This window comes from Ruditapes philippinarum, unplaced genomic scaffold (assembly GCF_026571515.1).
Source record: "Ruditapes philippinarum isolate M1 unplaced genomic scaffold, ASM2657151v2 ctg643_1_1_1_1, whole genome shotgun sequence".
Classification (NCBI taxonomy): domain Eukaryota; kingdom Metazoa; phylum Mollusca; class Bivalvia; order Venerida; family Veneridae; genus Ruditapes; species Ruditapes philippinarum.
In genome coordinates, this window is record NW_026855860.1 from 107,558 (window position 1) to 121,511 (window position 13,954).

General features: G+C 32.9%; 1 protein-coding gene across 5 annotated transcripts in view; it reads right to left on the minus strand.

The window, feature by feature from the left end:
• Positions 1–546: 546 nt before the first annotated feature.
• LOC132744638 (microtubule-associated protein futsch-like) overlaps positions 547–13,954 on the minus strand; it is a 42,657-nt gene continuing 29,249 nt past the window's right edge. For 2 of the 5 annotated variants that reach the window (XM_060733393.1, XM_060733394.1), the window contains exons 9-17: positions 13,711–13,918; positions 10,525–10,841; positions 9,722–9,946; positions 6,370–6,471; positions 5,142–5,414; positions 3,904–4,060; positions 2,620–2,801; positions 2,131–2,176; positions 547–1,424 (exon numbers count right to left, since the gene is read on the minus strand). In XM_060733393.1, coding sequence (XP_060589376.1) covers positions 1,361–1,424; positions 2,131–2,176; positions 2,620–2,801; positions 3,904–4,060; positions 5,142–5,414; positions 6,370–6,471; positions 9,722–9,946; positions 10,525–10,841; positions 13,711–13,918 — 1,574 coding nt within the window. In that variant the 3' untranslated portion in view covers positions 547–1,360. Of the gene's footprint in view, positions 1,425–2,130; positions 2,177–2,619; positions 2,802–3,903; positions 4,061–5,141; positions 5,415–6,369; positions 6,472–9,721; positions 9,947–10,133; positions 10,176–10,524; positions 10,842–13,710; positions 13,919–13,954 lie in introns of all 5 variants that reach the window. The other 3 variants (XM_060733395.1, XM_060733396.1, XM_060733397.1) reach the window with 3 other exon arrangements.

A 13,954-nucleotide genomic window follows, 5' to 3' on the forward strand; every position in this document is an offset into this window, starting at 1 on the left:
GAAATCATAGAACATTGATAAAACAGATGGTTTTTACCAATTTGGATAGTTCTACATTAATGAAATCATAGAACATTGATAAAACAGATGCTTTTTACCAATTTGGATAGTTCTACATTAATGAAAGAACATTGATGCTTTTAACCAATTTGGTATAGTTAAACTAAAATAAAATCGTAGAATATGGAAATTTCTACATAAATGATAATTACACATATCATTAACATAAATACTAAATAAATACTAAATAAAACCATGTTAGTGCACATATTTCATGTATAATGAAAATATTTCATACTACATAATGTATATTATATAAACAAATGTAAATATTACTATAAATAGGCGAAAAAAATCATACAATGTAAAATATAAATATAATCTTCTACTATCACAGATCTTAAATAAATCAGTTGTGTACTTTTCTATATTATAATATAATATATATAATATATTATATCGACAGCTTGGTGCGAAAGGGTTGTAACTCCTTTATCTGAGTTATATGAGATACCACCCTTTCGCACCAAGCCCTTGATATTTTTCATAGAAAAGCCAAGTTTTTGCAGCCATATAACTGTAAGGCAGAAATCACCACCTTATAACATTAAAGATATAGAAAGTCAGCTAAAATCATAAAAACTGTTTTCACTCAGGTTTAGGCATAATTACATGAGAATATGACTGTAAAAAATGGAATGTGGATTTCTTATACAGCTAAAAATTAAGCTCAAAGGAACTAAATTTCTTGGAATGAAGTTGATGCAAATGAAAGATTTGTGCCAAAACCTTTGCTTAAGAACCTATAGCATATAATCTGCTACAAATATTTGGTACGTAAGTTGTGTCTAAACCATATATTTTTTGGCCATATTCTATATTCTTATAACATAGAGTATCATCCTTGGCATGCCATTCATTTTTTCTGCCAATTTAATTCAGGTTTATAATATTTAGTGTCCTAAGTTGTGCTTAAACCATATAATTTTAGCCGGATTCTTTGTCTATATCCTAATAACACATGGTACCTTGGCATGCCATTCATTTGCTGCCAATTTAATCTAGGTATATTTTGTGTTTAAACCATATAATTTTTAGCCAGATTCTTTGTCTATATGCTAATAACACATATTATCTTGGCATGCCGTTTATTTTCTGCCTATTTAATCTAGGTTTATAATATGAAGTGTTCATAAACTGTGCCTATGGGATATATTATTAAGCCATATTTCATGTCAATATATATATATATCCTAATAACATATTTTTGTATAATTCTTAGAATGCTGTCCATATCAAATTTTAATCGTGGCCGAATTATTCTGGATATGTTATACTCTGTAAGGTACATGCCATGCCCTCAATATGATGTCCATGCCATCACCACCTTATTGTAGGCAACAAACACACCCTTGCTTGGTTTACTGGAATTATAAAATAAAAGAAATAACATGTAAATAAGTTGTACAAAATGATTCAAACATTTTAAAACATAACATCCATGCTGTTTAATACACATAACATATATATAGACATAATGATCAAAAACGTAACATTTCTACTACATACATCTTCATTTTTGGGCAACAACAAGACTCAATCAAACCGTGTCTGCAACTTTCATCTATTTATTAATTTTTTGTTTTCATTGCATCTGCAGTTACTTCCCTTTAATCAGAGATTAGAGGAAAATGTAAGGGTATTTTTCAGGACAGTGTCTCAGATAAGTGTCATGAGGTAAATGATTATTGTCATTGACTTCAAATCCTTCACCACTTTGGGTTTGAATCCCACCAACGACTTCAAATTCTTTTACATGGACATAACTTTAATTTCATTATGTCAGAATAACACTTTTCTATGTGCCAAGCATTAATTTTCTTTATATGTGACTAAAGGTTTTTTTTTATGTGGGGATAACTTTTATTTGTTGTTTATATGAGGTACATGTGGATAACAGAATTTTGTTGGTTCATCATAAAATTTAATTTATGTAAAGATAATGGGAATCTTAGGTCTTCTGTTAATAAAAGTTTCTACATAACCATAACATATTTATTGTGATTTAAAACCAAACCATTAAAATATAGATAAAACTGATAACACAAAATGTACTACTACAAAACTTACCATTTAAAATATCTGATCCCTTCAAATACACCATCATGCTTGCCATCTGAAAAAAAAAGCAAAAATGTTACATCTGAATATTTTGTCCTGCTACTTTGCCATCATTATTTAACCTACTTAACTCAACTTGACTCAAGTAAAAAAAAAAACGATAATGAAAAAAACAAAAAAAAAACTAATTCAATTATAAAGCATAAAATAATTATCAATATGGAAATTTAGCGACACAGTCTCATAACTATATATATATAACCCAAATTATAAAATACAAAAGTTAAAAAAAATATTTCTGAATAAATCCAACCTATATATCAATATTATCATCACTTTAGTGCAGTAACAGGTTAACTTCTATTAAATTATATATGGTGTTAACCGATTACTGCAATAAGGTGACGATATGGTACAATGTATATATAATACATTGACTTTTTACAGAATTGCCAGCTAACCTATAAAATATACTATATAAAAAGTTTAAATTTTTACCTTCTTTATCAAGCTCCACGCCCAGGTAGATGTCACCTCGTCCCGGCAAGTGACCTATAAACTTTATAGTTCCTTGACTTAGTTTCCCTCCTTGCCTAGAGAACTTTATAACATCACTTATCTGTAAATCTTGTGCACTTCGGGGAGCAAATGGCCGCAAACCTTGGGTCAGAGAATTCAAACTGGAAAAGGACAAAAAATATGACTACATTAGTAGATTTTCAAAAGACATACAATGCTCCTCTAAACGCATTTAAGATTTATTTGCACACTGACATTTTAACTGTCATTTGGCAACTTTTTAGCTTTATTGATGAGGAAAGATTCAGGAGTTCCTATATGTGTTTGCATTATTTCAGTCACATAAGGGCACCTGAAAAGAACAGACACTCCATACCTTCCTAACAGGATTCAAACCCACAGCAGTGAGTGGCAAGAGAATGCAAGATGGTGCCCATAAGCACTTGACACACCATGGATGGATCTTGTCAAATTACACGTAAGAAGCTTAAAACTTTCAAGCTTTATGACATGAATTCACAATCATGTAAAGAAAGGCACCCAGGTAGATCCACTGACCTTCCACGAAGATTGGCAGGGCATCATCCTTGCATTAAAAAATATGATAAAACCCTAAAAATTTAAGCACACAGACAACATCACCACTTTCAAGGTATGGGAGAGATTGTTGATTGTTGAATATCATATATCTTAAAAACAATCAGTCTTATCACAAAATGATACCTATGTCATTGTTTTCTTTTCTTTATAAAAATATCATCTTTTGAAAACATAACTTGATAATAATGTAAAAATCTATATAGTTCTTTGATCTGCTTTACCTTTTTGTCAAAAAAAAAAAAAAAACTTTAATAAAACCCATTTTGTATAAATATACAAGTTTAGCTTGCTTATTATTTTTGATAAATAAGTAACTAAGGTTAAAACTGTCAAAATGTTAAAATTTCAATTAACTCAAAATTTCTACTACATTGTTAAAGTTGAATAACTGAGTCTGCAAGTTCCTTTTTAGGCTCAGCTAGTGGTCCAGAGCATTGTTACTTTTGCTTGTAAATGGGAAGTTGCAAATTCAAATCCCAGCCATGGTTGGATATTTTCTGATGCCTTTGCATCTTCTTTGACCGACTGAAAATGTTCGCAAGAGCGTTATTCATCACCTTAGTGCAGTAACGGAATAAGTTCTTCTAAATTTGATAGGAGTTAATCAGTTATTGCACTAAGATAATTATTTATTTATATTATTTAACTTTTAAAACCTGTTACCTGCTGGATAGTGATAGTGCTGACTTGTTATGCTGTGTCGCTATTGGTCTAAGTGTCACTGAACGTAGGCCAGCAGAGGGCGCTGGTGATAATGTACGTGTTAAACTTGGGTTTTCCTTGCTGGAGCTACCTGTTGGACCCATCCTTCTTAAAATTTCTGGAACATGTAAAGGAAATTACTAAATCTTGTTTCCCTTTATGTTGCTAAATTTGTACAGTATAAAAGATATACTATGCTTATCTTTGAGTAAAATATTTCAATCACAGAAATTTATTGAAACCTATTAAATTCTTACTGGACACGTCTAATTTGAATACAAAAGCGAATAAATTATGTATTTGAAGCTGCATCCCCTATAACTATGCTCAAGAAAAGTTGGTCTTTTCTTTAACAAAAAAAACTGCCAGTTTTTTTAATGTTACTATATATTCATATAATGACTACCTTTAGTGTGTAGAAGTTTCAACATAACATATCTACTTTGTATGAAGTCAAAACATGTTTATTTCATATTTATTAAAAGACTGTGTAGCAATTATCAATATTTTTTAATATCAAATTTGAGCATAGTATATCTTCAAAAATAATAATGAACAGAAATTTTTATTCTTTAATTCATTGATAAAATACTAAAATTAAGAAAGCATAAAAAAGAGAGTCTGGTCAAGACAGCATTTGTCACAGCTGGTAGAAACAAAATTACTTTATCATTGACTGCTAGTCTATACAATTGAATTGGCATCATTTTTTTGCAGCACAAACACATTTTACTTCAAATCACTGTATCATTTAACTAGCAATCACCTTTTATAATACCGGAAAAGAAATAGTTTTGAAATAAGCTATCTCACAAATTGTGTAATTCCTCTCTCAAATTTTAGAATATCAAAACAAATCATATTATTTTTCTGTCAAGCTAGTGGAATGGAAAATCAGAAGTTTACTATTCAAAACTCTGATTAAATGGTTTTAAATAGAAATACATGTATTTAAAAGTTTATAACTTCTCAAAAGCAAACGCATCAAATTTGCTACATTTATAAATGATCAGAAAAAAACAACAACAAAAAACTGTATGAATGTATATTATAGGTTAAAATATTATTTGTCTACAGTCAAAATTCAAAACCCTATGTAGTATATACATCAAGTAAATGGTTTATTTTGTCTGACATGTCCCATGTATGTGAAAAAACCCAAAACTGAATGCTGCCTAATTTTAACTAAGATAAATTACCTCTCCCATCGGCAGATTTTGATCTCTTTCGCACAGATGCTGTAATCTGTTCATCAATGTCACTGAACGATGAATTAGATGCATCAGATCCGACGGAACCTCGCCTCTGACGCCCTTTATTCCACGATGCTGCAGCAATCTTTTCAACTGGGGCAGTATTCACAAGAATATCAGTGGGCGTGTCACTCATATTACCGTCGTCACAGTAACCAGACTTTGTGACAATTGGTAACGATGCTAGTAATGCTTGTTTTTCAGCTTGCTTTTCTAACACTGAAAAAAAGAATAACATAAATAATAAGGTCATCTTAAAAGTCCTACATACACTGTAATAAAAGTCAACAATTCTGATGGAGCTGCTTCTTTGTGCATTGTTCCGAGTACAAGAAAATATTGGACTAAAAGAATCAAGCACCAACAATTGCCAGATAAAAACCAAGCCATTAAGAATATCCATTTTGATTTAACAGCAACCTTTTGACTTCAAAGCAGCAACTTAAGAAATCCACATAAAAATGTGAAAAACAGTTTTATGCTCTTATAATCTATAATCTTAAACTTCACTAGGATCAGGTTAATTATAATATGTTCATACCAATATTACTGAATGGTCTATAGATTATTGATCAGCAAGTAACATTAACTGATCAATGGAAGTTTTAAATACAATAACCTTAATGTGTAAAGTATTTGAGTAACAGTAACACGGTTCAATAAATTTGAAAAGTTTAAAGGTCAAAGTGTCGCCAATATTTCAACCTAAATACCAGTCTAATTATTGCACTTGGTCTAAGATTTCACTAACAATTACAGCATATCAGTTTTCATTTCAGAACTTAAGCAACGATCATGGATAACAGGGTTTTCACTAGAAACAAATTGGCGATCCATATCATTGGTTAAAATGATGTTAAAATCAGTTGTAGTTTCAGAATGTATATTTAAATGCCCCCCTGACAATTTTCTAAATCTGTTGTTTTCAGTGGCACATCTTTTGCCTCAGATAAAAATTAAAACGCTGGGATAAATGACATGCCCGAGTCACCAATAGAGATTCACGTAACATACTCCCTACCCACAGACCCTCCCTCCTCCATATTGTGGTTTAACAATCTCACCAGACTTTAAATGTATTTTTAGTCACTGCTATTTGTTTTGACAGCATTTTTGATACTAAAACTCCCTAAATATTCTAAATATACTATATATACTATTCATAAATACATACATTCCATCTGTTTTTCAAGAGCCTCTCTCTGATGAGTGACTTTGGCCTCCCGCCTTCCGTATGCTGGGTCTACTTTCTCAGCTAAATGCAATCTTCTGGTATCTAATTGAAAGAAAAAAGAAATAATTAGGAAAAATATCTTGATTTTGAGTGATCTGTGTTATAATACAGCACAATATGGAGTTCAGATACCCAGAAATATAATCACAATTAAAGGCCGTAAGAAATAAGACGGTGAGGGTATCTGCTGTGAAATATATCATACTTCAGCCTTCTTTGTTTATATAAGGGAAATCTCCGATACTGTTAGAAAAAGCTATGTACTATATAGCTATCACTTTATCAATGTCAATTTATTCCATTTAACCACAGATGGTCGACTTTTAAACTTGATCAATGTCCTTTGAACGGGAGCAAAATCAAAAAGTAGTAAAATTGGGTTGCTAACAGTGAAGAGTTTAGTCTAGCTGAAAGCTGACCTGGTTATTTGTTTGGGTCGTCAGACTAAACAAATAATGGTAGCGAAATTTCAGACCCCGATGCTGTTAATTGCAAATGCCAAAAGTAGTCCGCTTTTTTGAAGCGGTTACTTCCCTTTATATGTACACTAACGCCTAAAAATTCAGGGGAGATCACTGCGTAAAGATGGTCAAATGACAGGCGCATTAATTTTCAAGCAAAATAGTTCCTGAATGGTCGAAGATTTCTATTATTGTTTTATTCTTTATAGAAATACATGCTTATACTAAGCTCCATGATTATTTACATCTGTGTTAAACAACAGTTATCGTCGAGATAATAAGGGTTACAAACCGTAATTTAGAATAATATGGTTTTCTTCAGGTCGTTAACATATAACTTCACCGTGGTCAAGGGATTTGCGCGCTCGCTTAGGAAGGGAGAGGTCTGGAGTTCAAATCCCAGTTAAGGGAACTCATTTTTTTTAAATTGTTTAAGTCAAATAAACATTGAATTGAATATCAGTGTTGCAATAAGTCTTATAGCCAATTTACTACAATCAAAACGATGGAAAGCATTGGTGGCACTATACAAAAACAAATTGGTTTATAATCTTACAACCTTCACCTTTCTGACATTCTGAGACCCAAACAAATTCAGCGCCTTCTGTGCTTTGATTTTATAATAGTGGCACAAGCAACTTTATTGCCACTACTGATTATTGTCAGACATGATCAGCAAGTCAAATAAAATGTAGAATGCACACTTTCCATCAACATCATAGTCAAAAAGGCAATATCATTATTGATATGGAGGCTAATATTTATTTTTTTTTAATTTTAAATGCTAAACTAAACAATGTTTCCATTTTTTTTTTTTTTTTGGTAAAATTAAATTCTTATTTGTGCTTAATCTCAAATTGAACGGTTATGAATCTTGAATTCAGTTCATGAATACCCGAGTATTACAATGATATTATATATACGTAAGAAAGCAAGCACAAAGTCAAAATGATATGTATTGTTTAGTTTATGTATTGTATATTTTGTTACCATTCATATAAAATTTGTGAAATACTCACAGATTACGGAGAGAGCTTTCAAAAAACATTTTTAAGCTTCCTTCTCAATTCATAAAATGTATTTCATGTACTTTAATATGTAAATGAAAAGATTACAAATAAATACTGTTTAAATTAAAGGCAATATTGTCTGAAATAATGTCAGAATGGGTCAATGCTGTTAAAATTTATAATATATTAATTCAAGCACACTTTAATCATAAACATTAATAATTATTTACATAAAACCTTATTTCATCATTAAATTTTGACTGATATTTTCACTAAGCAATAAAAAATGTATAATCAAAATTCTTGATAAAAACTAGCAAGTCTGTTACATTTAAAAAATAAACAAAATATATTAATTAAGGCATTAACTATTGTGTTACACAAATATACATGTATAGTCTGTGCATTATGCAAGAGTACATGCTCACACAATGTTAAGAAACTTCAGTCAAAAGTTAATTACTATAGACAGTCACCTAGCTTAGATGGTTAAGAGACAAAATTTAAAAAAACAACAACACTAATTCAATACTTCCTATAACTAAATAAGTAATATTTTCACATTTCATCACTTTTTGCTTTCATGCTTTACCACACCTGCAGAGGGGTTAATGCGTCGGACTAGTAATCTTAGGATTGCTGACTCAAGGGCTCAAGCCGTTGTTTCCTTGAGAAAGAAACTTAACATTCATTGTGTAGTACTGGTTGGTTCCAGGATTGGATTCGAGAGTGTTTCAATAAGCTTATAGCTTCCAACACAATCAAACTAAAATATATTTGTATAAACTAAACTCCTCTTAACATTTTATCACGCATAAAAAACACCCTGACAGAACCAAGGACCTCTCATAAGCCAGCTATAATTTTCTTCTATGATGAAATTTCTGCTAGTGAAACCAGAAACCGGAGATGTGAGGTTTTAAATTAAGTTAAAATATCATTAATTTTTTACTTAAGCTTGATCATTTTTTTGAAATTTTGTAGCTAAATTGATCCACTTTTAAGGCTACTACCTGTATAAGTTTATATGAGGACACCTAGCTCTGTTTCAGATGGCAGAAGATGGCAAATAAACTTGAGAAAGGAACAGGACAATATTTATGTGATATCCAGGAAAACTAATTAGGTGTTAGTCTGCTATCATAATGTAATTTAATTACCAATAAACTTGCACTTAACTGACAAACAACCTTTGTGACCAAACTGACATGTTGAATAATTCAAATATGACCTTGACCTTTAGTTGACTTTAACCATCAAAGTCAAATTATTGCATTTTGCTTAAAGTGGTCATACCTTTGATATTAATGAGCTGTTTTATTTATACTTTGACAAAACAACTTGACCTTGACATTAAAATGACCTTGACCTTGACCATCAAGGTCAAGTTATTGAATATCAATACTAGTACTCAATGGTTTTATACTTTTCATAGAAATTATATTTTTGTATGTTTTGTATATAGTGCTGAATGAAAGAATGAAGTGTATAAAACACATCAAGAAAAGATTTAGAAAAGATTGTGACTACAATATAAAGTAACTGGCAAAATATTACAACACTAGGAAGAATATAGAAAAAGTTCCAATTCTAGCAAAACCCACTGCATTTTACATTTTTAATAGTACATAGTTTCAAAGAAACACCAACAAAACTAGGACATGTCACTAACAAAACCAGGACATGTAACAATCAACAAAATTACAATGTTACAACACTGACAAACACAGCTCTAAAGCATGCTTGACAAAGAACAAACATTAAAAAACAAATGAAACATAAATCAAGTGTAGCCACCTCACTCCAACCAATCAAATGTACCCGCTTGAGATTCCTCCACTTCTGCTTTTGGATTTTTGGGCACAAAACGATTCATGAAAACCTGGGAGGTGTGAGCTTGGTTACTAGGGTTACTAGGGTTATTTACAGTTTCAGTTTGGGGTTTACAGTCATTTTGATCAGCTGACTCACAATAATTTGTGTTGTTCGCATCATCAGTTTGGACTTTAGACTTGGATCGCTGGTCAGATATTTCGTTGTAAATTGCTACAAATATGTCAATATAAACTAAAAATCACCAAGAAGATCTAGAGACGATTTGTATATCGACTACTTTAAGATAAAAAAAAAAATGGAAAAAAAACAACTACAACAATTTACCCAATATGTAAAATTGAAGACCAAATTCTTTAGAGAGACATAATACAAAGATGCGTTAGATTCTAAATCATACCTTTTTTACATCGACAATTCCATAGCATAGACTTTGCAAAGCCTATTTATAATAAAAATGTTATAAGTTAACACATTGACAGGCAAATGAATAACTAAAGTTCAATGTTCAAAACCTCCCATAAGATTTTATAAATAATTAATAAAGAATCACCCTAGTATAATAAGTTTCAGACTCGTCCAAATTTGACACAAAGTTGTAAACAAAATAATATTTTGGTTCATTTATTCCATTATAAAATTGATTAAAAAAAAAAAAAGTTTGATAACCAAAATCTTAAAACTAAACATATGATAAAGGCAACATATATTAAAATAGACAGTCTCCATCAATGACCCTATAATCTGCACACTTTTAGCAATCAAAATTATTAATCAAATAGACACAGTACCTCTAGATCTTCCAGACAAGGCCGGAGTTGTTTTTGACAAATCATCATGATATGCTGCCAGTGACGTTGTTCGAAGGTCAATCTCTGCCGACGTTGTCCTGCTTCTTTCTATTCGCGCTCTGTTGAAGTCTATATCACTCCTTTCAAATGTCCTTGAAAGGTCAACTCTTTCCTGCGATTTTGACATCAATGGACTTTCTCTTTTTGGAGGCCCTAAAGCACTTGGCCTTTCAGGGGTCAAAGGTCGTACATATCCAAGGGAGCTTAGCAGTTTGTCTGAAGATCCACCATCCGGCCCAGTTCTATAACTTTCATATCTGCAAAATGTTTGAATTCTTTTATAAAAACATAAACCTTGTTCTGCATAATGACATGTCCGACTATTAAATATATGGATATTAAATTAAAATAATAATATATGGTGTAAACAAAAATGGTAAAAATTCATTGGTTCTTAAAGAATACTATTTTATGTGCATCTAGATGTTGGCTGATAAGCAGAATGTCTAGAGATCAAGAAACAAGCTAGTACGCTCTGAAAATTTGTTTGTTATGAAGCAGCTGAATGCTGATTGGCTGAAATTGATCAGGTGTAAGTAGATCACTTTCTGATTAAGGCTATCAAACTATTGAATAAATTAACAGAACTGTAAAAGTTGTGTTTAATCACCGAAATGATAACTTGCGTTTTATAAATGAAATTAGCTGCAGTGACATAAAAGATTTTATCTAGCTATTAAATATAAATGTCCATTACAAATTTTCATTAAATCTTAAAAAAAATGATCTTGGAAAATCTTACTCATTCAAATTAAACAAGATATGTTTGTAAAACATGTATGCCCCCTATCAGCAGCCAATTAGTCATGTGATAAGGTTATTATGCATGACGTCTGACCCAGTGATCAAACAATTAATAAGGGTTATAAAGTATCTACTGGTCATGACCTTGACCTTTGACCCCTTGACCCAAAACTCAATAGGGGTCATCTGCTGGTCACGACCAATCATCATACAAAGTTTGAAGTTCCTAGGCCTAGGCGTTTTTAGTAAATTGATCAGAAACCGTTTTTACCTACAAGGTCAATGTGACCTTGACCTTTGACCCCTTGACCCCACAATCAATAGGGGTCATCTGCTGGTCATGACCAATCACCATGCCAAGTTTGAAGTTCTTAGGCCTAAGGGTTCTCTTATTATTGATCGGAAACCGTTTTAACATACAAGGTCAATGTGACCTTGACCTTTGACCCAAAAATCAATAGGGGTCATCTGCTGGTCATGACCAATCACCATGCCAAGTTTGAAGTTTCTAGGCCGAAGTGTTCTTTAGTTATTGATCAGAAACCGTTTTTACTTACAAGGTCATTGTGACCTTGACCTTTGACCCCTTGATCCCATAATCAATAGGAGTAATCTGCTGGTCATGACAAATCACCATACCAAGTTTGAAGTTCCTAGGCCTAAGCGTTCTTGAGTTATTGATCAGAAACCGTTTTTACTTAAAAGGTCAATGTGACCTTGAACTTTGACCCCTTCACCTAAAACTCAATAGGGGTCATCTGCTGGTCATGACCAATCATCACACAAAGTTTGAAGTTCCTAGGGCCTAAGCGTTTTTAGTTAATTGATCGGAAACCGTTTTTACCTACAAGGTCAATGTCACCTTGACCTTTGACCCCTTGACCCCAAAATCAATAGGTCATCTGCTGGTCATGACCAATCACCATACCAAGTTTGAAGTTCCTAGGCATAAGGGTTCTTAAGTTATTGATCCGAAAGCATTTTTACCTACAAGGTCAATGTGACCTTGACCTTTGACCCCTAGACCCCATAATCAATAGGGGTCATCTACTGATCATGACCAATCACCATCTCAAGTTTGAAGTCCCTAGGCCTAAGGGTTCTTTCATTATTGATCGGAAACCGTTTTTACCTACAAGGTCAATGTGACCTTGACCTTTGACCCCTAACGCCAAAATCAATAGGGGTCATCTGATTGGTCATAACCAATCACCATACCAAGTTTGAAGTTCCTAGGCCTAAGGGTTCTTTTGTTATTGATCAGAAACCGTTTTTAATTAAAAGGTCAATGTGACCTTGACCTTTGACCCCTTGACCCCAAAATCTATACGGGTCATCTACTGATCATGACCAATCACCATACCAAGTTTGAAGTTCCTAGGCCTTAAGGTTCTTTAGTTATTGATCGGAAACCGTTTTTACGTACAAGGTCAATGTGACCTTGACCTTTGACCCCTTGACCCCAAAATCAATAGGGGTCATCTACTGATCATGACCAATCACCATACCAAGTTTAATGTTCCTAAGCCTTAAGGTTCTTTAGGTATTGATCGGAAACCGTTTTTACCTACAAGGTCAATGTGACCTTGACCTTTGACCCCTTGACCCCAAAATCAATAGGGGTCATCTACTGATCATGACCAATCACCATACCAAGTTTGAAGTTCCTAGGCCTTAAGGTTCTTTAGTTATTGATCGGAAACCGTTTTTGCTTTTAAGGTCAATGTGACCTTGACCTTTGACCCCTTGACCCCAAAATCAATAGGGTCATCTACTGGTCATGACTAATCACCATACCAAGTTTGAAATTCCTAGGCCTTAAGGTTCTTTAGTTATTGATCGGAAACTATTTTTGCTTTCAAGGTCAATGTGACCTTGACCTTTGACCCCTTGACTCCAAAATCAATAGGGGTCATCTACTGGTCATGACCAATCACCATACCAAGTTTGAAGTTCCTAGGCCTTAAGGTTCTTTAGTTATTGATCGGAAACCGTTTTTGCTTTCAAGGTCAATGTGACCTTGACCTTTGACCCCTTGACCCCAAAATCAATAGGGGTCATCTACTGGTCATGACCAATCACCATACCAAGTTTGAAGTTCCTAGGCCTTAAGGTTCTTTAGTTATTGATCGGATACCGTTTTTGCTTTCAAGGTCAAAGTGACCTTGACCTTTGACCCCTTGACCCCAAAATCAATAGGGGTCATCTACTGGTCATGACCAATCACCATACCAAGTTTGAAGTTCCTAGGCCTAAGGGTTCTTTAGTTATCACTCGGAAACCATTTGGTCTACGGACCGACGGACCGACAAGTGCAAAGCAATATACCCCCTTTTTTTCAAAATGGGGGCATAATCATACTACAGAATTTCAAAAAATAACCTGTTTGCATCAGATTTGGTAAATCTTTCCTCTTTAAACTCCCTATCATCTCTCAATGGTTCCGTCCTCTGAAGGTCATAATTTGACCTTGAGAAGGAATAACTCTCCCTCTCCCTGTCGGTCCTTCTGTCTGGTACAGGATCGGATAACCTGGTGTAGCTGAGGTCACTCTGGTAACTAGATTTCATAAATCTATCTGTATCTGTGGCTAAAAGTAGATATAAACACTGTTCAATTTTCAGTT